Source organism: Dermacentor albipictus, chromosome 7 (genome assembly GCF_038994185.2).
Source record: "Dermacentor albipictus isolate Rhodes 1998 colony chromosome 7, USDA_Dalb.pri_finalv2, whole genome shotgun sequence".
NCBI classification, from domain to species: Eukaryota; Metazoa; Arthropoda; class Arachnida; order Ixodida; family Ixodidae; genus Dermacentor; species Dermacentor albipictus.
In genome coordinates, this window is record NC_091827.1 from 27047272 (window position 1) to 27071946 (window position 24675).

Genomic DNA, 24675 nt, shown 5'->3' on the forward strand with positions numbered 1-24675 from the left:
ATAATTTAAAGAAGTAACCGTGCTCTCCTCATGTGCGAGCTGTACCTATGCATCCCTGTGTTTGTCGGTACCAAGGAGTCTCGCTAGGACTCTTCAGCGTTTCCCATCAGCAGATTAGAAAAGATCCAGAATCGGGGAGTCGGTTTTGAAAAGCTATCAGTCAGGCAAACAAACCTGCTCTCTCACTCCAGTCAGTAGAACTTTGCCTCTTAAAGGCAACAAAGCCAATCAACATCTCTTCAGCAGTGTATAATGAGAGCGCTTCGGCATTTCCCGTGTACTTTAATCGGGAAGTTGTCGTTGAACTAAACTATCATTTCCTTTGCGGTATTACTCCTGACAGCTTACTCTGCCCAAATGTCGCCTAAAATGCAAGTTCATAAGCTTTTTCGCGGGCTGTGTGTGCTTAACAGACGCGGCAACCGCGGCAACCGCGGCGCAGGTTCCAGGCACCACCGTAGGAGCTGTCACCGGCGTTTCGGTCGCGATTCGAACGCCCGATCGAGACACGGCCAGGCGAGAGAAGAGGGCGCGAACCAGGGTCCTAGTCGTGGCCTGGTGCTGGGGCATGCTGCCCGGTGTCCTGGCGGGTGCGGCGATTACCTACTCCCTCTGGCCCGTCGGGACGCGGGTCACCAAAGTACTGTCGCAAAATTTGGCTACGGGCTAGTTGGTATTCCATTGTTTCGAAGATCACTTACAGCGCATATGCAGGGACAAGGGACCAAAAGAACGACGTAGACAAGCGCTTACTTCTTCTTAGGCGTTCATCTTAGGCGGCGGTCATGGTTCCTTTGAATTTTGAATGCACACTCATGTCGGTTTGTAGCTTTGTGGGGGCGCTTTTGTCTTGGTGTCTCAGCATATATGGGTGCCACTCAAAATAAAAATCATTTGGAAGTCAGCGCTTGTATTCGTGGTTCTTTTGGTCCCTTGTCCCTGTATGCGGTATACGTGATGTTTGAAACAAAGGTACTGTCACCGGCCGTTTAACTAAAAGTGACCTTGGTTGTAAAACGATCCGCATCGAAGTGCCGGAATCATTGCAGCTCTCGTATCACCGGAAATACTGCGTTATACGTCTTCGTGGAAACTTTTTGATACAAGGTCAACTGCAAATAAGTTTCACTTTGATTTATTCGGTTAAAAATTAGTGATCTGAGGTTTTCACGTCTCGAAACCGTGATCTGATTATTAGGCGCGCTGTGGCATAGGTTTATTAGTTATGTCGTGTTTTCTGGCGCAAACGCAACTCAAACTCCGGCTTTCTTGCGCCGATCACAGCATCGATAGCACGTGATTTTATTCGCCTATTCATGCTTGACCACAGTGAAGTCGGGCTTGGTATTTTGGAGGAAAAATTGCCACCCGTTTGTGTGCATTAGTTTCCCACTCCTTAGTAGTAGCATAAACTTTGTCTTAGGAGCTTGGAGCGGTGGGTAGGCCCATCGGACCAGGGCTTCGTTGGTCTATGCAGCTCGCTAGGCTTTATCCAGATGAGCTCTCTGGCTCTCCAGACCTTTACTGGCACGCCGAACCTCATACAGCTTCCTGTTGCTTAATACGTGCTACGTAAAAGCGTCTTTCAGCAATTGAAAGGAGCCCGGAAATGCACGCAAAATTGCCGCGCGACTGGCTGCTCGAGGCACTTGTCCGACATGTCCTCCTTAATTCAGGATTCGCGAAAAATGATGAACAATCGTCACCACCTGTGTGAGTGTGAAAGCCCTTTCCCAAAAGTGGGCTGCAGACAGGGAACTATGTCTCTTCGGTTTAAGTTTAAACACGTAGGTCTGACATTTTAGCTGATGTGCTTAAGCTTCTCACAAAAGGAAGAAGTATGTCATATCGGTCTGTAATCGACAAAGAATCGCCCTCTTAAAATACAGGAGCGACGCCTGCCGTTCGCTCGTCAGATGGAAGTCTAGCAGTGGAAAGAGATGCGCGAGCTATGATTACAATATCGTGATTTAAATATATGTGTATACATACAGATCGCTATTTCTTTTAAACAGCTGGAAAGCTAGCGTAGCCTCTATATTTACCATTCCGAATTCCTCCTCCAGTCAACGGAAAAAAGCCCAGATTCACCAGCCGCCACGACCCCTACGCAATCACCGGTGACTGTGCCGTCCCCGGTGTCCACGATACCGACCGCAGCTACGGTTCCGGTCACGCCAGCGCCGCCAACCGTTCCACCGCCGACGGTAGCGACCCCTACCGTTGCGGTGACCACACCAACGGTATCCACCGTCCCAAGTGCACCAACCGTGCCCTCGATACCGGCCACGCGCACAATACCAACTGTAGGCACGGTACCCACTGTGCGCGCAAATTCCACTGTGCCCACAATGTCCACGGTGCCCACGGTGCCCACGGTGCCCACGGTGTCCACGGTGCCCACCATGCCGACGGTTCCTGTCCCACAACCGACGGCTCCGCGAGCAACAATCTATCCGGGTGGACCTCGATTGGCGGCAGAGTACTTGAACGTGTCACTCAACTGGACTCTATCGCCATGCGACGACTTCTACGGCTTCGTGTGCGGTAGATTCAATGGGCCTTACCTAGACGTCCTCTCAAATGTAAGTGACCGCCGCATTGCCAATCTCCCCTCGTCCCTTAACCAATTCTCGTGATCTCAGGTGTTCTCTGTAGCCAGCAGATGAACAAATTCATCGGACGTCGATCAACAGAGAGCTTCAGCCCCTCCGATATTTAAGGCCATTTACAGGGCAACTACCAGAGTGCGACGATATACCGCCGTACCGGAAACGTAGATGTGAACAGCCGCGCTTGTGACGACACCTAGCGGCCCCTGTTTTACCACAGGACATAGAGCTATTATCGACAGCGACGGTATCGGTAACAGCGGTACATCGTTTCAATGTTTTATTGCGACATCAATTATAAGACGACGACGACGACGCATTTCCGCCGTCGCCATACATGATACCACTATCCGTGTACTACAAACTTTTTATGAAATATTTTGTGATCTGTATGCCTTTTCGATCGCCTTTCGCCTGTCGTATGTTTTAGAATATCTTCACGAGCCAAATTGGCTAAGCCTCCAGATGCGTGATCACTATATTGTAGCGTTTATCTTTGCGAATAAGAATGTTTCATTAAAAAAAGTCATTCCGTTTTCTATTGAACTGACCTTAAGTTTGGTTTCATGTAAATTGTCCTTTTCATAATTGTTGTTTCATATTTAATACCTTTGTTTACTCCTAATGTGCCCAGTTCTCCCTTTTTATAATTTACCTCCTTTTATTCGCTTATCCTATAGCTTTTCTTTATTTTGTACGGGCGCCAGCACACCGATCGTTAGGGTTTAGGGTGCGACAATTGACTGATTAATGTAGTAGTAGTAGTAGTAGTAGTAGTAGTAGTAGTAGTAGTAGTAGTAGTAGTAGTAATAGTAGTAGTAGTATTCGTTATTGTTTGCTGCTTTGTACGGCTTCAACTGTTCCCATTCGCGCAGCTCGGGTGGTTCATAAGTGGCGCGAGCAAAGCCCTGCTCCTGACCATCGACGTTCCTCCAAGGAATCAGACCTCCGTGGAAAAAGCGGCCGGTCTGTTCCAAGCTTGCCTACGACTTGCGTACAACGCTACTGCCAGTGAGGTACGGGGCGTTTCTTGATAGCCTTCCCCCTGTAGGTGAAGACAAACAGCGGGAAGCCTCCAGGTTCGCAAAAAAAAAAAATTCAGCGGGAAAAACGGCAAACCTCGAAAAAGGAACTACAACATGCGCCCGCGCGGACTTCTTGTTCAATGCGCGTGAAACACCCTCTTCACGTGTTCTGCATACAGTTGTTTTTTAGCTCTGTGATCAAAGCACAATCCAATTTGCCCAATTTATTCCCTTCCCCTCAATCCCTTCCCCAAAATATTCGCACTTCCGACCGAAATGCGAAGAACCGATTGCGATAGCAAATTTGTAGATAGCTGTGCGAAGTAAGGATAGTAGCTTTATCGACCGTATGAACTTGTAAATTGATCTTGAACTTACAAATTGAATTAACAACGATATAATATGTAAACGTGACTCAACGAGGACGTAGAAACAAACAAACGCACAGAGACAGTGTTGTCTTTGTGTGTCTCCTTCTTTATACGTCCTCCTTCATTCGCGCTTACACGTTCTGTCATGGATTCAAACCTCAGCCCTTTCGAGACACACGAGCGCCGGCAACGCGTCTACTACGGCGTCCGCCAACCGCGTGCCCGACGCCGTAGTTAAGGCCGCGGTTGTCTCCACTCCGTACGGAGCGACGGGCGAGGAGGACATCAAGGCACCCCAGCAGTTGCAGCACCGCCTAGAGGCAGTGGCCAGAGTAGCCGGAGAGGAACGCCCCTCCTCCCTTGCCTGACCCCCCTGCCTCGCGCGCCACAGGAGAGGGCACGCACCCGGGCCGCGTCCCTCGCTCGCGCACGCGAGATTGAACCGCGTTCGCCGGCTCACGCTCACACGCTTTTCCTTATGCAGAACCTCACGACAACGCCGACGGCGACGGCAGAAATGCGCCTGCAGTGTCCATATAATTGCAATAAAATTTGGAGGACGCTTCAACTTCGCCTTTAAGAGCGGAACGGGATAGCATTCAAAGATCCCTGCCTGCTTTTCATGCTTCCCGGCAGCTGCCGCTTACCGTAACGCTTAGCAGGAAACGCTCGCGGTGAACGCTGCGCACGAAGGCAAGCTGTCTGGTAGAAACGCGAGCTTCCCCTTGGGTCAATCTCCTGTTATTCTTTCGCACTTTTAATATTTCAGGCTGAGAAGAGCTAACGTAAGTGATATGCGCCGCTGCCATAGGCATACATAGACACGAAACTGAGCCAGGAAGGTGTTTTAATATCTACCTAGCAGATGGCACCACACCATTCCCATCGCGATAAATTAGTGACGCGAAACTCACTAAAAGCCCCATTCTAAATCACTGCATCACTAATTCGATTCAACCCTCGAGCACGGCACACGACGATGGCACAGCCTGTACCCGAAAACGTTCATCTCGGGTAACCTCTGCGGCGGTTCCGGAGAGAAGCGCAGAGGTATATGCGCAGAGAGCTTGTACAATGTCACGGTCAGACATCACGTATCACACAAAGCTAAAACTCCGTATACGGCGACGGAAAGTTGTCCGCGTATGTAACGAGATTCGCTCTACAGTGGCAATGGGAAGTGTGTGTGCCCCTGCTCGTTGAGTCAGAAGACGCCTTTGGATACAACTTTTCTGGCACGCAGGCGGCTGCGCTGAGGTCGTTTCTTAAACCAATCGGCCTCGATGTCTCCAACATGGCTCCCGACCCGAAGTTCATCGTCCTAGAGAAGATGGCACAGTTGTCCATGGAATACGGCTTCCCGAGTCTCGTCAAGTTTAGCTTCGTCCGAAGACCGACCCGCAGCAAGAAAATCTTAGATGTAAGCTCTTACCGTATTTACTCTTGCACGACCCGTACTTAACTTGCGAAATATTTTTGCTCAGTCCGGGCCATCCAAGAGGCAGGCTTCTTAGAGCATCACTGAAGACTCGAACTGCATTCTAAAACTGCTATGCGAAGTAATCGAACCACTGGCGGCCGTTCACGAATACGTTTATAGTCGCCGACTGATTTTTCGGACACGGGCATTGCCGCGAGAATGTCCGAATAATTCGGAGTCCGAAAAATCGAACGGCATGCGACGGTAAAACGAATTTTTTTGTACTTTAGACCGCCATACACAGCAGAAAAAATATCGTTTACGGAGTCTTGCTCAGCGGTGCGCTCCATTAAAATGAAAGTTCACGTGAAATTTCGCGATGGCCGCCACCACGCTAGCGTTTGGCGTTCACCGATCGCGAAGCGACGTGCGTCGATCCGTGCGTTCATACCACGTGCGTCGATCCGATGTGCGTCGATCCGATGTGCGTCGATCCGATGTGCGCCGATCCCACGTGCGTCGATCCCATGTACGTCGATCCGATGTGCGTCGAACCCGATGTGCGTCGACCCGATGTGCGTCGATCCAATGTGCGTCGAACCCGATGTGCGTCGATCCCGACGGCCCGTGCGTCACGGGCCGTTGCGAAGTGCAGGTACCACGCACGGGGCCTTGGTTCACGCCCCTGTCGGTTTAGGCGGCGCTGCGGAAAAGCACTATAAAGGTTCGCTGGCTTTATTGGTCACATGCGGAGCTCACGGCGTCCCGTCCGTAAGCGCACAGACGCACTTGATAGGCGTTCACGGCCATTTGCGACGCGATCGCTTGAGGACCAAAAACGCCACAAAAGTGGCCGTCAGTCCAGCCAATCCTCTCACGCCCGATCGTGCAAGTGGTCTTGGGGTAAAAAGATGGAGGACGCTTAAGCTTCGCCATCAAGAGTGGAACGCGATAGCATTCAAAGATCCCTGACTGCTTCTCACGTTTCCCGGAAACTGTAGCGCATGTAACCGTGACGTTTACCGAGAAACGCTGGCTGCGATTGCGTTTCACGAAGCGAGCTTTCTGGTAGAAATGCGTCTTCTTGCGTGAGCTGCAATGCGGCAGAGGCGAGCGCCATCTTGAGGTATTGCAAGGAACCGGGCGCGCCGCTCCGTGGCCCCTGAGATACTCACTCGCCGGGGCGCGCAAATGGCAGACGCCGTGGCTGGTCTATTAATGGTAAGAACGCTGGGAAAGTCGTTCCTTTGAGTTTTCGCTTAACAGAATGATGTTTTCTCGTATAGTCAAATTACAAACTGACGCTATCTTATCTGTAGGTTGTGTGTAAGTGGTACTTTACGATTTTTCTACGTATGTTAGCTTGAGAAATTGAGTTAGTTCAGTAGATTCCTTGCGCCACATGGAGGGCCTGGGTATGGGTTGTTGGAAAATATTGTGTCGTAAAGGCGTCGACGCTGGACGCCGACACCGTATTTTCTGCGACACAGGGCCCTCAACGCTATCGCTCGAAGAAATGAAGGGTGCACTGCCCGATCTGGAGTCGGCCACAGAAGAAAATACACGGTATATACACAGTGGTCATAACGAAGGGAGAAAACTTAATTAGTTCAAGCAGACTAGGTTACCATTTCTAGATGACCTGTTTTGAAGGGGATGCCAATAAATCATCAGCATCACCATCCCGAATCGGGCCTTTAAAGTAAGAAAAGTGCAGAGCAACAATATATATTCAGGAAACACCCTGTAGTACGGACGAAAAGAAATGGACGGCTAGAGAGCGCAAGTATGTGCTGATCGTAGTGGAGTAAACTCTTAACGTGTGTGTGTGTGTGTGTGTGAGTGAGTGTGTGTGTGTGTGTGTGTGTGTGCGCTAAATGTGAAGTGAATTAGCTTTGCACTGACGGCGTGCGCGACCTGGTTGAACGGTCTCCAGAGACGCGGAGCGAATTTCGATGCCAAACGACGAAGTGAACTGCATGCGGCCTCAACCCTTCGCTCAATGGTGCATAGCAGAGGCAGTATTTTCGCGGGCTTCTTCTAGCTGACACTGAAGATGCAGTCGAATGCCTCTGCAACGAAACACGCCTTCAGAACGAAATGGCCTGTATAACGCAGCAGCAGATTCTGTCCCGGTTCCATTGTAGGCTTCGAGGTTCGTTTACGACGAAGCGACCTGCATAACGAACGACTTTGGAGGCTCCCAGTACTTTGATATAAAGGCATCCGACTATATAAGTCGCAGCAGGGGTTCGTTGCCGAAATTCGACGCTGCCCGATCACCTCGTGGTTCCGGGGCTCTGTGCCGCGTTTGTACAAGGTGATGAATGCACGTCGTGTCTTGTGGTTCAGCGTATTTTAGTAATGAACACACACACACACACACACACACACACACACACACACACACACACACACACACACACACACACACACATATATATATATATATATATATATATATATATATATATATATATATATATATATATATATATATATAAAGTTCCGATTTCTTTCTGCAAGGTGCACGGCTGAGGGGTACGTACGTCACTGAATTATGCAGTGCGTCTCTTATATAATAGTGCGCCATTTTCCCCTGCTGGTTCGTGAAAGCTTCGCGTATACACTAATTGCCACAGTGCGCGGGCCATAATTTTTTCTTACAATGGTAATCTCTCTCTCCCTACCTCTCTCTCCGTGGCTTTGGCAGATGAAGATATTCGACGGCGACAAGGAGTGGATATTGACTTCGCACCAAACACACAGGGACCGCGGTGCTTTGGCAGCGTACTACGAGAAGTACCTGAAGTTCTACGACTCGAATATGAACTTCACGGCACTCACCAGCCGCATCATCGCAGCCGAGAAGGCCTGTGCGTGCACTTGTTCTTTCAGTCGATAGAGCAATCGATGGCTAGAAGGTTGATTTCGACGATCGCGGGGGGCATGCTAAACGTTGCTCTTTAGGGAACTGTGTTTTCGCTTAAAGGAGTACTGGCATGACATTTTCCTGTATTGATTTTTTTTCTTCTTGGCTTTGAATAAAGGTTGTAGAGGTGTAAACACTAACAAAATTCTCGGAGCACCCGAAGTAATTTAATAGCTTTTCTACAACCACTTCTGTTTCGTTACTCACGAAGGAAGGAAGGAAGGAAGGAAGGAAATCAACTTCATTCAAGGTCCTGCAGGTGACTCACCAGGTGACCGTGCCGTGACGTCATGAAGCAGAATGTGGTCACGTGGGAGCAGGATATTGCGACATTGTGGCGCTTGCTCGGGCTCGTTTTGTGCTACTGTAGTTGTGAGGCCCGATGTACAAGCATTGCAGACAAGTGAGCAAGCCGGAGTGAGTGCCCAAACTGCGCAATGTACTGCCACCCACATGACTGCACCTGGCTCATGACTTCGCGACAGAGTACAAACAAAACCGGAACTGGTTGCAGAAAAGCTGTATTTGTATTGATTTATACTGGGCACTGAGATGCTTGCCATAAACTCTTTGTGGGTTTAGGTGTCTCTAGCCTCCATTTAATGCAAAGAAATATGTATAGCCTAAGGTTTACACATATCTGAAATTCTGAAATTTCTACCACGCGAACCTCGAAACACAAAAGGTGGCACTTGGCAACTGCGAAGGTTTCGGAACACGTAAGCTACTTTATTTCGATGATTGCGCCTGAAATGCCGTACCAAACGTCATCGCTGTTATCGTGACGTCATGACAGGGAAACAATGCAGTCGCGGCGGGAAACGCAGCAGATCGGTGTATCACCACGCCATGGACGCATTCACCTCTTCAATAGTGTAAACAAAACTCTGTGCTTGAAGCAAATATTCAATTGTCTGGGACTTTCAAGTATATTATGCAGAATATCTCATTTCACTATCACTTTATTCCAGCAAGGACTGGCTTCTTTATCTTGTAATCTTACGATTCTAGAGGACCGATCACCCGAAAGCGGGCATATCCTGCAAGTTAAAGTTTGTATCTGAAGTAAGTTGCAATTGATTAAACACTGCGAGTTCGGCAACTCTAACTTAATTCTTTAATCACAACAAACTGAAGTTAACTGAATTTAACCGTGCAGTAATCGTGACCAAATGGTAGCGATCGGACAAATTGGTTAAAAAAATTGAGGGTCCAATAAAAAAAAATACCGGTTTGATTCGCGCACGGGTTCAGCGCGCACCAATTCTGTTCCGGTTCAATCCCGGCACGGAGAAAAAAAAATTACAACGGTTCGCCCACACTGAACCGGTTCGTGAACCGGTTCGGCACAGTAAACATCACCTTGCCCTTTGGCGACATGCTGCACAGTGCTATCTGCTTGTCCGCAAAGGCGCATGCGCAAGAATTGTCAGGAGGAAAAAGAAATGTGCCCTCTGGCATGTGGGAGACCAACATCAATGTGTTTTTGCATAAATATCAGTGAAAGTCTAATGTTGTACAGGTACGGCACCCATATACGCAGAAAAGATTATCTGAGGAGCATGGACCAGTCCGTCCTCTCTCTCCCTTTTCCCCGCTTCCCTGTATTGTCATCCAAACTCACTACAGGAAAAATCAACAAAAACTTGCTGGGTGTTCTAACGGCCAAATTTTCTAACTGAATCGAACACGAAGTGTACGGGGAAAATTACCGTTGAATACCGAATCGAATACCGAATATTTGCACCCCGCCACCCCCAAACAAAAAGCGAATGAAACAGTTCATCGCTTCTGCTCAGCAACACGAAGCTTCTTTAAATTATTTGACACCTGTTCGCGGTGGTACAGATACGGTCAGATCAATTTCGCTGTGACAATGAACGCAATTAAAAAAGAGGAACAGCACGTCCCAAATGCTTGCGCTAGCGCGTCGTGCCCGTTAAAAGAAAGGCTGAGTAGGGGCAATCTTACACAGCGGCGAGCATCACTGATAGGCTGCCTTACACGCAGCCTGCTTACAAACGTCTGGTAGTGTTGTCCGTGTGTGACCTCCTCCGTGTGTTTGTTGAGAAACTCGATCATATGCGCAACACCTGCAGTGCTGTTGAACCTGAATCGTTCAGACGAGTCTCAAATTTCCATGATTCATTCGACCTGCAGACTGCAAGAACTGCTGCTGGCCCTTATAGTAACCGTTATTTTGCTTTCTCTCTCTCTCTCTGTTTTAAGACAGGCTTGGGTTGGGTTCGGGCACGTTCTAAGAATGTCGGTTCGGCTTCGTGTTCGGTTCCCGCTGGCATCCCGCGGTTCGGGTACGGTTTTCAGCTCGGGTTCGCGATCGGTTCGACGCCTTGGTAAGATTGAAGCGCTACTTCAAAAGTTTCCGTCTAAAATACACAGTAAGGGAAAAATTATGTTGTTCCTGGTCTACTGCGCGCCAAACTTGACATGGGGGCTTGTTGCGTTTAAAATAAAAAGTTAAAATATACTGATTGCCGAGAAGAGATTTTCGTTTTGACAGCCAATCTCGTTTGAAAATGCTGCGAAAAAATGGAATACTGATCAAAATAATACTCGCATTGACAACTTTGACCGAGCAATAAGCAAGAATGGCGTTTCACAACTCTGCAGGCTAAGGGCATTTGAAGAGAACAAAATAGATGTATTATAACCCTGTAAAATATTGGCATTTGAAGAGAACAAGATAGATGCATTATACACCTATTTGAAAAACACAACAAAACTATAAGTAATACTTTCGTGAAACTCTATCAAACGTTGCAATAATGTTACACAAGCCGAGTAGGGTAAATCATATTTGTACGCTACTACCACAAATGTATTTGTAAACTGCTTCAGTTTAACTTAAACGCTTCTCACACGACAAATGTAATGTCATTTTCATCGAATAACATTAGGTGAACATACGTTCATTTCCCAGTGTGCTGTCACACGGCGAAAACAAACGTAATTTGACAATGATGATCTCCTTGGGGGAAAAAAGTAACGAAATTTGTTCACATCGCCTTTATATATGTTCAACAATATCTTTTTATATTAAAAGACATGCTTTAAAATGTGTGCTTGGCCGTTTTAGACAATAGGTAGCAACTGCACAGCAGAAACGAAGTCGAGCGAAGTCAAGCTTAGCCCAGCCAAACGAAAAACAACTTGCCCGACGCCATAGATCTGCTAAATGGTATTTGCATACTTTTGTGAAAACGTACGTTTCTGCTTCGGCCTACTGCGCGCAATTCTTTGTCTTTGGGCACGAGATCCTAAACATACGAGTGCACCGAAGGACCGGACTGCCGGGACTAGACAAACATGGCTGACACCGGTGTCCAGCCGCTGAAGTGAGAGACTAGCTTTTTTGTGGAAACGTTGCGATCCACATGTGCGTTAATAACTTGCACTTACTTAGTGAACAAATATTTTTTTAATTACACGGATAAGAAAAAACATGAGTTATTCCCGTCAAGACTATAGTTGTTCAGTCCCAAAGTGAACGCGAAAGAGCTTTGTGACCTCGTTTGGCGTAAGATGTCGTTTGAACGAATATGATTACTTTTTTTTCCTTGTGACAGCAAGCAAATGACCGTATGTAATTCTTTGTAAATGACATTAGATTTGCCGTGTTACAAGGGTACTAGAGATATTTGCCATTCTTGTAAAAAAGAAAAAAGAAAAAAGCTGTTACATGCAATAGATCTTATTCTTGACGCAAAGCCCCTCTCAAAAACCGGTGACAGAGTAGTATGAAGAGACAGCATGGGTGAGTTTTGTAGAATAATACAGTAAGATTGCCAAAACTGCAATTTATTTAAAATCAAGACGTGAAGAAATAAACGTTTTTCTCCCCTCTACTGGTGAGGGCAACTTGCAAAGCTGTAAACGGGAAGATGGTAGCTGGCAGCGTATATATCTTCAAGGTGTCGGTGCTTGTCGCGTGTGTGTTGGCGTCACTTCTTCCCGCCAGCGAACGCTTTATGTAATGACCTGGACAGCTTGCAAAAAACTGTCACGTTAACTTGATTGATATTTTCCTCGGATGTCGCGTTATAAGGCTAAACCCCATGAGCGCGATTTTGTGCGCGACAGCGACGAGCGACGGCTTCGAGCGACGGATCGGGCCGTCGCTTGGACAGATCGCTCGGTCTTGTCGCGCGATCGCTCGGTTCTGCAAATCTAGAATTCGTCGCCCGTCGCCCGGAAGTGCTATGAGCGACTAGCCAATAGTAAGCAGCCGGAACGGGATGTACATTAGTGACGTACTAACGGTTTGCGCACGTGCTCGCTTCTCAGTATACAAACTGAACGAGGAAACTACCAAATTTTGATATGTAAACGAAAAGAAACTTGATGCAAGACCGTTCAGAAATACTTCATGTTGCTTTGTACAGCCAAACAAATCAACTTAAATAATTATAGCAAGTGCCACGCCAGGTTTGGCGTAACTCGATCCCCTAATACCGGCAACACTGGAGAGCTGTCGCGCGAAGCGGTCGGCGACGAGCCAGCACGACAGCCATCTCCATCGCGTCGCTTGTCGCTGTCGCGCAAGAAATCGCTTGCATGGGGTTTATACTTCACGAGTTACGATGACGCGACGACTGTCAGCGCTTTATATTTATGGCGTGGTATTGCGCGTGGTTTGTCAACCAACGCGTAGCCGATTTTTTTATTGCCTGACCATTGACGAGAACTTTACTGAAGTGTCCCGAGGAACGTGATTCGTCTCCCCAATCGAGTTGGTGGCTGCGCCAGCGACGGGACCAGCAGGTGGTGACTCTCTGCGGTGTGGCGGGCCCCCTCGACGGTCTGTGGTTGGTGCGCGAATTCCGAGCCCTTCAGCAAGGCGTCCCACTTGGACTTGAAGTTCGGAGCCCGAGTAGTACGGTCACGGCCAGAGCACGTGGTCGAAGCAGCAGCATGCGTGACCGCATTTGGAGCACGACGGCGGGAAGTTGGGGGGGGGGGGGGTGTATATCCAACTGAGCATTCTGAGGGTGCAGGTACGATGTCGTCTGTAAGAGCCTCAAAGTAACGGCCTGGGCCCCGTTCAGTTTCCGGCTGGGAGGGGGAGTGGGGGAGGGGATTCATTGCCCGAGAAACCAGCTTTATTACGACCCTTCGTCAAGTGCACTACCGGACGCTGAGCCCCGTCTCTTCTTTCTCTCTCTTCATCCAGTTGCAGACTTCCTTGGCTTACTTCTCGCGAAGGACTTTTTCGTCGGATTAACTCTGCGACTAGAGCGCCTGGGAACGTTCACGGAACCTACCATCCCTAGTGGTGCGTTGGGGAAACGTGTGCCAAGTTCTGCAGAATGTGTACACGAAACCAACGATGCATATATACCTGCCTTGTCAACAGCCGAATTTTACCTGAACTAATGGCCGCCTATACGAAAGTTGCACGGCCATTTCATTCTAACGGTTCTCTATAATGTGGGGCACAAAATGGGAGGTTGAAGAGGAAGCTTTGGCTCGACGGCTGATATCTAAATACATTGGAAAGAGGAAATTGTATTTTGTCGGCAATCACTGCAGCTTACTTGATGAGGTTAGTTACATTTAACAAAACTAGTTAAAATCACGTGTCTGTTCCAAGCGGGTTCTTTCTTCCCATTTATTTGCGCCGTTGTTTGTTAAATAAAGTTCGCTGAAAATACCGAAATTTATGAACACGATACTATAATGTTTACAACTCAGCAATGGAAAATGGCATCAAAGTTTTAAAGAACAGCGTTTAAAAAGAAGCATCTAAAGCGGGGAAAATTGGTGCAATATACATCCCCCTGAAATACCACTAATTTGTGAATAAGACATTTCCAATGCTCTTGTAAATATTGTAACAAATGCGTGTGAGCGGTATATTGTTATATCGAATTCGTCCGTTTTCTATGCTGTCACTGACGCAGTTTACAAAACAGCGATATCTGTTTCGGGAGCAGCGTTACAGATTTGACGTGTCCCTCTCTCTCTCTCTCTCTCTCTCTCTCTCTCTCTCTATATATATATATATATATATATATATATATATATATATATATATATATATATATATATATATATATATATATATATATATATATATACACACACAGAAAGGAGTTTCTCTATTACATGCACATTTATTTACATAGGCAACATCGTAGTTTGACCTGAGCTAACGTTTCCTCCGAACACAGAACCTTGAAAAGATAAAGGGAGCGCAAAGAGCGCTAGAATAACAAACACAAAAAATGCAGATCCAATGCACTGTGGGAGTCGATGTAAGCGTAGCTTTCTGCGCCGTTTCCTTTGATTGGGGACAATTAGCGGTGATGTTGACGGCGAATCTTTAATTTCTTCAACGTTTTGTCCAACACGAGAGTAGTGGATTGATGTTAAATGTTATCTTGCCTGTGCCACTGATGTCTGCCTGCTAGTACACACAACATGCAGGGGGAGGTGTTCACTTGAGGCGTTGTTGTGCGCTATAGTTCATAACCTCTGAGAGGGTCGAGCGTATTCATTGCTTGCCATGGCACATCTCATCCTGGGAGGAATACTAAACTTTAATTGAATTTTGGTGCCGTACGTCCAAAAACCACAATCGGATTATGAGGCATGCTGTAGTGACGGGCTACGGATTAATTTTGACTCCGTGGTGATGTATACAGTGTCCCTAAACGTAAGTGCTCGAGCGTTTTTTTTTATTTGTCGAAATGCGGCTGCCGCGGTCGGGATCAAATCCGCCACTTCGAGCAATCCCGTAGCCACAAAGCTATCGCGGCGGGCACAGAATTGATCATTTGACGCGCGACTACTTCCGTATAGCGTCACGTAGACCCTGCGGTGCGCTTTAATTAATGCGGCTCTACTTCCGCACGCCCGGCTTACATTGTCCGCTTGACATTTGCATTGTGTTTATTTTTCAGTAATAGCAGAAACGTGCCGTACCGTACCTTAAACTGAGATGCCTCTGTCGTGTGTGGTAGTAGAGTTTCCAATTCCCTTCTCAGGTTACCTTTCCATACCTCCCCCCCCCCGTCCCCTTGTATGGTAATTGTGAGCGAAGAGTGGCATATCTTTTCTTCACTGGTTTCGCGACTGCGTCGGTTCTACCCATTCCCTGACTTCTCCCACCCCTCCCCCTCCTTCCCTACAATTCTATTGGCAGTCATTTGTTGTCTCTTGTCTCTTCAATTTATCTTTATCTTGTCACGCAAGTGATGACGGTCTTGCGGTCGATGCGATACACCGCCAATCGCTCTTTTACGACGACCCTCTATACACGCAAGTGTTGTCGACTCAGCTGCGACGGAGTGCTGTTAAGACGCAGGTGGCCGTTAAGCCGAGCCCCGACGCGAGCGACGATATGTGTTAACCGCAGGGTGCAGTCGAACGTAGTGCACGAAACAAAACATGTTTGTAACCTGCGACTGAGTTTACATCCAAGTTAATTAGCGGAACGAGACTCGGAAGGAATAGAGTTTTATTTTACACTCTAAAAACAGAGAGTTCCGGGCACTCTTTGAGGGAGTAACTGCTTCTCCCATATTTCACTCTCTCCTTGGTGACGGAGTGAACAATGCATTTCACTCCACTCGACATTTTGCGAGAGTAAAACGACTCTTTGAAGAGTAAATCGGCCGCTTCACTCCTGGGATACCCTCCCTAGTTTTTAGAGTGTTGTGGACAAACATGGAGCTGTCCGTTTCCCTCCCGTAGATCGAAGTTCGTCTATTGACAGCAAACGGGAATTCAAAAATATATACAGCTTCACTGTGACCTACGCAACCAATAAAAAGTAAATGACAGACTCCTCTTAGTGGTTAATTGTCATGTAATTTGTTTCGGTATAGTTCCGATAAACCAAGATTTGCAGCCGTTTTCTGTAACCATACTCTCTCCGTAGATGTTCGTGTATTGACAGCAGACGAACCTTCTCTGACGTTTAGAACTGCACTCTGAACTACTCGGAGAAATCATAGAGTCGTCTTAGCGGCCAATTTCAGTATGATTTCTTTTTCCACTATACCTACATTAGATTGAAAGCTACAGAGCATTCGCGAGAAAGTTGGCTTTGTTGCAAGGCGTTTTCCGTTCGTTGCCAAGATTTTTCCGCAGGGTAGCCATATACTGTAGCTTCGCTGTAAAATGTAAAACTTACATGAAGGATGCAATGGTTTGTCCAATGGGCAACACCCTCACGCTTCAGGGGAAGCTTTAACTCGGTGCCAACTCCAACGCCGCGTATTCAAATTTATGTACAACGCTGAAATGCTTTTGTGACACAACAGCTGGACTAATTTGATTTAACTTTTCAACAAAAATTGCCGGAAATCCATAACCTTATTGAAAAAAATAGAAGCACGAAGTTTACAAATCCATAACTCTGCCCCTAAGACAGATATCTAAGTTATGTAAGCTGTATGCGTTCTAGCATATAATTCAGACAAATTCGATATATGAAGTTACAGCTCGCTCGAATTTGATACAGTGTTTAAAGATGCCGTGGATGACGCTTAGTCACATCTTGGTGGTATATTTCAAAGCGGTGTATAATGCACTGATACTGTCCACTTTATGTGCATTGTTTAGCGCAGTCTACAGAATTATACCCTTTTTATTTAGCTGAGTTAGAGTTGTAAATCTGACATTTTCATTTCTCAGTTTTGCAAGTTTCAACGGCCGTTATGAGAAGTTCGACGGCCTAAGTAAGAAATCTCTTTGCGATACACTCACTAGACATTAACTTTGCTTTTTCTTTTTGAAATTCAAACCGCTCGAAATTTGGTGCAGTGGATGCCTCGAAAACAATTTTTCCGTTCCCGTGTACACGTATTTAGACTGAAGCTCTCCCAAGCTGAATATTTCCCTCATGAGGAATAACTGTAGTTAAATAGTATTGACCGTAAGATGTGCCGAACATCATCATGTACCACCTTAATTTTAATGGAGTTTGCAACTACCTTCTCTAGGCATGTAAAAACCGAATGTCCGCTACCGTAATCCCATACGCTCGTATTGTTTTACATAAGAACATGTTGCATTTCATGCAGTCTCCTACCCGACCGTACACGATTACGGATACACGGTGCATAAGAGCATGCGGGTTCTTTCAATTTATTTATTTATTTATTTATTTATTTATACACATACCTCACAGGCTTCAACTGGAGTGTTGCGTGTGGAGGGTCAGAGAAACAACATGTAGCGAAAACAGGAAAACATAGCTAACAACAAATCAAACAATTGAAAAAAGAAAAGACGCCGTTTAACATGAAGCAAACGAAGAAGGACAACAACACTCTAGACGATCATAAACGGGCATGGCTCATCGAACTCCTGGCAAAGAGCGGCAAACGCATGTATACCTATAAACTGCTTGCAAGTATCCCAAATGACGACAGTTAAGTCAGACGGTACAAATGAAACAACGCGTGCGCATGGTTATGAAGCGTGGAATGAAAATTATACGACATTTAGCACGTTTATCCGCGATCCATCACAATTCGCCATCGAAGGTGGCAATTAATATCCGGATGGCCGGGGGCCTCGTCGTTTTTTTTTTTCGCCTCAGCGGAGTGGGTGCGGATTTACAAGAAATTCACTGACGACGCGTTCGACGACAAGGACGTGGTGGTGCTGTGGGACAACGCGACGGCCGTGGCCGTGTTCGCATCGGACACAAGTCGCCTGGCACGCGAGGAGGCGCGCGTTCTGATGGCCTGGAGCGTGCTGCGGCGCCTCGTCGTCTACACCAGCGGTCGTGCCATGAGGAGACTCGAGAAGCCGGAAGACGTCGAGGACTTCTGCCTAGACACCGTCTCGGGGGTCCTCGAGATGGCTGTCACCCGCCGTTACGTCAGCACGTGTGCGTACCACAAAAAGAAAACGCCGTAGGCTCCACCCACCCCTCGCCGCGTCGCTATAGGCTGCGCAGTGCTATTTTTATACTCTGCTTTCACTCTCTCCCTCAGCTCGGCGAAGCTGCGCACGTCAAGAGAAACCCAGCGAGGTTCTAGCAGCTCGGCTGTAGAAGTATAGTTCAAACGTAGATTCGAAGTTGAACACGCAGAGACTCGGTCACACGCTTTGCGTATGGAAAAAAACGGAACACTTCTCGAGTATGACGGGAACAGTGCAATGTTTAAGCGAGGCAACGTAGGCGAAAAATACATAAATAAATAAAAATGCGCGGCAGCGTGTCGCAACGCGACTCGGCGTTTTCCTATGTGCACTCCCTTTAGACGGATTTTTTTTTAGCTTTGCCTGATGGATCCCGGCCACGGCGGCCGCATTTTCATGGGGGGAAATGCGAAAACACCTTTGTAGTTAGATTTAGGTGCACGTTAAAGAACCCCAGTTGGTCCAAATTTCCGGAAGTCCCCCACTATGGCGCGCCTCATAATCAGATCATGGTTTTGGCTCTTAAACCCCATAAAAAAAGGGGGGGGGGGACTTTCCGTGATATGTTACTGTGAAACCAGGTAGGTTAGGTCCTCCGCATGTGCTTCATCCACACGAACCTGATAGACACGCCAACAAATCAACGTTCGACGTTCATCCGCGCAGTGTAGTCTGCACACTGCCACGGCAAAAGACGTAGTATATCCGACGTGCACGCGGGAAGATCGCAGGAACGTATCATGTACCAAACAATAACAAAAACTCGAATCCAACCAGTAATCTGACACTTACGCCCGGGTCTATGTTCTGCTGCGCAAGGATATTGCCTGTGTTCGCCACATGCCTTCGGTAGTGCTGCAAACAACTTGTGTTATGGACCATAGCCTCCATATGGCTGTTCTCACTTCAATGTGAAGAACCGACTAGGTCAATGCGATTCTTCCCGTTGTTACCATGCAAAGTTAGTGACGCAGTTTAGTAAACGGGCAAAAGTGAAAATCTGCGTTGCGAATTTAGATTAGGGTTACGTACTTCCGGAACAAACCGACTGTGGTCTGCTCGCACTCGGGCACGGCTGCCCGCTGTAGGGGTTGAAGGACGGACTTCGGTATGAAAACCAAACTTGGGAGGGTTTATTTTACATTATATACAGAGAGGTGAGAGTCAAGTAACATTCGTACAGTCATTACGGGCCGGCAGCAACTCGGACGCTGCGGCCCGCGGCAAGAAGTTCGAGAGAGGTGAATCAGGGAATCAGGGGGAAGGCTCTGGTCTCTCTGCAATGCTTCTTTCAAACCCTTCGAGCACTGGAAGTCGCGTCATGTTTGGCCAATGGGAGATTCCGCTCAGATGACGCCATTTTCAGCCAATGGTTGGCGCCCGTATCGCGTTGTCACACCCGGCGGCTCTCTGCGGTCTTGCCTCGCAGACTTGCCATGCGCTTCTTCAAAGGAGCAGAAGGGGGGGTTGCTCATGCTCCATTGTCCGAGGGCCCACCTGCTCCCGGTGCTACGGCCCCGCAGCGGTAGCAAATGTCTTCTTCAAAGGCGATGAAGAGGGACGATTGGGCTCCATTGTCCGAGGGCCGACCTAGTCCCGGCGGCATGACTCCGCTGTGGTAGCAAATGCCTTCTTGAAAGGCTACCGGTGCGACGCTGCCAGGCCTTCTCGGTACGTCACAGCCATCTTGGTCCGAGACCCCCTTTTCTTCGCAACAGTGCCTGGCTATCCCTTCGCTTTCTGGAAAAGTCAAGCATTGAATAGTTCCTCGGCGGCACACGACCTGGGGGCCGCAAACTTGTTTGCATGTGTCTTGTGGCCTTCAACTTGTTTGCTCGGGCGCTCCTCTGGAATGTGCTTTCCTGCTTCTGCATTCCTCAATTAGCTGTGCTGCGATTCGATGTGGTCCTGGGAACTCGAAGTAGCCTCAGGAAACGGCGACATATCTAACAGCTCGTCCTCGCCCCGGTTGTTCTGAATGGCCGGTGAACTCACTTCGCTGGCCATGAGGAACGCTGAAAGAACCTGCAGGGTATTGGTGTCGAGCCTCGTTTGACGAACTTCGGGATCCTGTGCCCTGGAGAACATACGTCAAACAAACAAAACAACACAGCGCTGCCCCACGTGTAAGCGCAGGCTCATCACCCCTGACTCGCCAGGCTATTACTGAGTAGAAATCAACCCTGATCTTTTATTTCCCCAATTTCGACAAAACAGTTCCAACCACCCTTTTAAATAGCCATCCATTTCTCCTCGATTACCGACAAGACCAGAGTACTATTGTTGTTGCAAAAGAAAAGGGTCGTTGACGATGCAAACAACAAATGAAAACAGCCTTACATAACTTAAGTGGCCTAACTACACGAACAGCATGTTTCCAATCTATCGCAGTGGCGTACTTATCGCACGTATTGCTGCCACTGCACAATCTGGTCAACCTCACAAGCACGTAATCACAAGCGCACTAGCATTGTGGTCACTAAACAAAACGCGTACTTGCGTTGTAGGCAAAATTTTAATTCACGTTTACTCGCGTTTCTGCCCTGAAAGTCCTACAGGACACGTACCTTAAACGAACAATTAAACTTGCGGGACTTACACACTCCGCAGAACCCTTAAAATAATGCGTCTTTTAATAACTCGTTCCACGCATACTTATCAGAAAAGTCAGAATACGGCTGCCCTCAACACACACGAGCATCCCAGTCATAAATCTGCTTCCTTCCGTCCACACAGGACATGCGCTAATGGAACTAAGAACGCTTCTCAGTGCAAATCATGCACTCACTGAAAATCTACGCGCTTAACCTTAGAAAATTCAAAAACACTGAAAAAGAAAGAAGGTTAAATAACACACACGCTTTACCATAGGCCTTTCGACGATAACCTTGATCTTCAGGTTACTCACACACACACACACACACAAAAAAGCCTATCTACTTATTAATGAGCATCTCGCGAGACTAAATGTTTACACAAACCTCATCTTTCAAATCTCGGAGCTTCTCAAACGAAAACACAAAGCTCAAACCTTACACATTTAAAGAAATCCCAGTCTCAATTCGCGAAAACTTTCCGATGCTCAAAACAAAACACTCCAATTCTACGGAAGCGCTCTTGGCCGCCCTTTCCAAACGTTTTCGACTGACTCATACTTTCAGTCGGACTCGAGGTGGGCGCGGTTTGCAAGCTACTCTGGCTGCCGAGAAACAACAAAAGGGCTGATTCACTATCAGCTCCCCCAAGACGTTACGGTCTCCTGCCAATTTGCGCCCTGGCGCCCTGCTTTCCTCACAAACTTGATTGACCGCGTCGCTACTCCCCACCTGGTCTCGTGCTGCCACCTTGCGCTTCTTCGAACTGCACGCTGAGCTATGAAAAGAACTACGGAACGACGAGGAGTTTAACAGCCTCGTGCCCTTTGTCCGCGTCCGTGCAGAACATGCTTCGCGGTCCACCTTGGACCGGTGGTTTGCTCGTTTTGGATGCGTCAACATCGTCCGTGTCGACCGCACCTTTTTCCTCGCGCCCTGCCCTTTTGGGTTTCTCGCCATCTTTGGCGCGCTACATAAGTTACCGTCTTTCGGTCTTTACCGCGCTTCTTTTTACGGCGCTTTCTCTTTGCACTCGCCTTCATGTCGCCTTCTCGTGCCTCGTGCTGGCCGGTACACATTTCGTCGGCCCGGATCGGTCTCTTACCCGCACAGTCTGGGTGATTCTCACTTAAATCAACACTCTCTCTGCCTCGACTGGCGGACAGCTCAACCGACTCTGGCACAATGCAGCAGGCTTTACTCGAGTTAGACAACTCGCACTCTTGCGAACTGCCCTCTACTACATTGCCCAGCTCACGCTGTGCAACGGCACACAGCCCGTCGGTATCGATCGCTGTCTCACGCGCACAGTCCGAATGATTAATAACTGAACCATCACTCTCTAGGCTATCTAGACTGGCGGAGAGCCGCACCGATCTCTGAACAATTCAGTTGTTCTCTCGTGGACTACGGAGCTCGCCATCCCGAGAACTACTCTCAACTGCATCGTCCAGTTCGCACCTCACTTCTGCACGCAGATCTGGCTCTACATGGGTGCTCGCGTCTGTCGGGTCAGCAGTATCCTTTTCTTCGCAAGCAACCTCGCTAACATTACCAGCGACGCACACGCGTGGTAACTGTGCCAATTTGTTCGCAGCTGGCCTAGCTGTCTCCACAGTCATCTGTTGGCACAGTACCTCGTCGCTCTCACTGAGGCCTTTAACGGCCTCTGTTGCCACTAAGGCATCGTTAGCAGCTAGCCTTTTCCCTCTTCCGATGAATCTGCAGCCAATCTCACAGGCACTACTCTTCTCGTCGGCTTTTGGCGAAAATCCGCTCGATGCTGCCTCATTCTTTCGCTCTGTACTACCTACAGAATTCTCAGACAGCCATTGTCTCTGTGCCATTAACTGATCACAATACTGTATCTCTTTGATCAGTGCTGCCTTCTCTCTCTCATACTTTTGCTCCCGTTCGCGTTCATTCTCACGTTCGTGACGCTCATACCTAAGAGTAAGTTCTTGAAGCTCATGCTTCCCTTCATTCTCGCGTTCTTCACGCTTACGCTTACTCCTAAGTTCACGACGCTCCCGCAAACGTTCACTACGCTCACGCTCCCGTGGCTCCTGTATCACCTCCCAAGCAAGCTCAATGCTTTTGTCATCATTTCCACTATCGTTAATCGCCTTTATGATAGCTGGCGTTCTCATCCGTTCGTCCGCCTCAACTCCCAAATCGTCGCACACAAAACAAGAAGTCTAACCTCGTCAACCTTCTAAGATCCATGGCAGCTGCCCCGACAGGTGGTTAAAACCGTTTTCCTTAATAATTTCTGCAAACACACAATGCATCAAACTCCTGATTCCCAGAACTATCAAAATGAACACACAACATTTGAGTCTGGCGAATCATAAGGAAAAAAACCATGCGCTCACTTACGGTTGCAGCACACTGCCATCCAGTTCATTCGTCCGCTGTTCCCGGTTCCTCCGGACTCCCTGGGTCGAAGGCTCGCTCTTCTTCGGCACTCCCAGTTTCTTCGGACCTCTTTCGACGAAGGCTCTCTCTTCTTCGCTTTTCCCGGTTCCTTATGATCTCTCTCGACGAAGGCTGATCCGCACCGCTGCCACCAGCTGATATATTCGGAGGCGATCCCACCACTGCCACCAGATGTAGGGGTTGAAGGACGGACTTCGGGATGAGAACCAAACTTGGGAGGGTTTATTTTACATCATATACAGAGAGGTGAGAGACAAGTAACATTCGTACAGTCATTACGGGCCGGCAGCAACTCGGACGCTGCCGCCCGCGGCAAGAAGTTCGAGAGAGGTGAATCAGGGAATCAGGGGGAATGCTCTGGTCTCTCTGCAATGCTTCTTTCAAACCCTTCGAGCACTGGAAGTCGCGTCATGTTTGGCCAATGGGAGAGTCCACTCAGATGACGCCATTTTCAGGCAATGGTTGGCGCCCGTATCGCGTTGTCACACCCGGCGGCTCTCTGCGGTCTTGCCTCGCAGACTTGCCATGCGCTTTTTCAAAGGAGCAGAAGGGGGGGTTGCTCATGCTCCATTGTCCGAGGGCCCGCCTGCTCCCGGTGCTACGGCCCCGCAGCGGTAGCAAATGTCTTCTTCAAAGGCGATGAAGAGGCACGATTGGGCTCCATTGTCCGAGGGCCGACCTAGTCCCGGCGGTACGGCTCCGCTGTGGTAGCAAATGCCTTCTTCAAAGGCTACCGGTGCGACGCCGCCAGGCCTTCTCGGTACGTCACAGCCATCTTGGTCCGAGACCACCTTTTCTTCGCAACAGTGCCTGGCTATCCCTTCGCTTTCTGGAAAAGTCAAGCATTGAATAGTTCCTCGGCGGCACACGACCTGGGGGCCGCAAACTTGTTTGCACTTGTCTTGTGGCCTTCAACTTGTTTGCTCGGGCGCTCCTCTGGAATGTGCTTTCCTGCTTCTGCATTCCTCAATTAGCTGTGCTGCGATTCGATGTGGTCTGGGGAACTCGAAGTAGCCTCAGGAAACGGCGCCATATCTAACACCGCGTAGGGATTAATAGAGAGTTGTAGCTCAGCAAGGCAGCAGGCCCGCTGGGGCCGCTGGCTCGCTGGGCTATAGCTCTCTAATACAACGGCCACCTTGCTCTTCCACTAGTTTCGAAACACTCAACTATACTCTTAAATTTACAACCTATCAGGCTTATCTTCCCATACAACAATTATCATCATCTCTCTTGCTAGCGCGTCCTTTCCTGAAAACGCTGCACACTCTACTTTGCTGTCGAGAAAGCTCTGTCATGCTGACAAGCGCATGTCGTTCGTGACCTGGAAGTACCTAGCCCGCTGCGTTAAAGAAAGGGAATGCGGGCAAGACTGATGGAGA

At 48.2% G+C, this 24675-nt stretch overlaps 1 protein-coding gene across 6 annotated transcripts in view; it reads left to right on the forward strand.

Annotated features, from left to right (window-relative positions):
• Positions 1-24675, forward strand: part of LOC135919265 (neprilysin-2-like) — a 39575-nt gene that overhangs the window by 3386 nt on the left and 11514 nt on the right. Inside the window, exons 3-9 of one of the 6 annotated variants that reach the window (XM_070521181.1) lie at positions 443-640; positions 2067-2585; positions 3488-3628; positions 5252-5428; positions 8142-8304; positions 13552-13653; positions 17932-18225. In XM_070521181.1, the coding sequence (XP_070377282.1) occupies positions 443-640; positions 2067-2585; positions 3488-3628; positions 5252-5428; positions 8142-8304; positions 13552-13653; positions 17932-18225 (1594 nt within the window). The remainder of the gene's footprint in view (positions 1-442; positions 641-2066; positions 2586-3487; positions 3629-5251; positions 5429-8141; positions 8305-13551; positions 13654-17931; positions 18226-24675) is intronic. The other 5 variants (XM_070521182.1, XM_070521183.1, XM_070521184.1 and 2 more) reach the window with 5 other exon arrangements.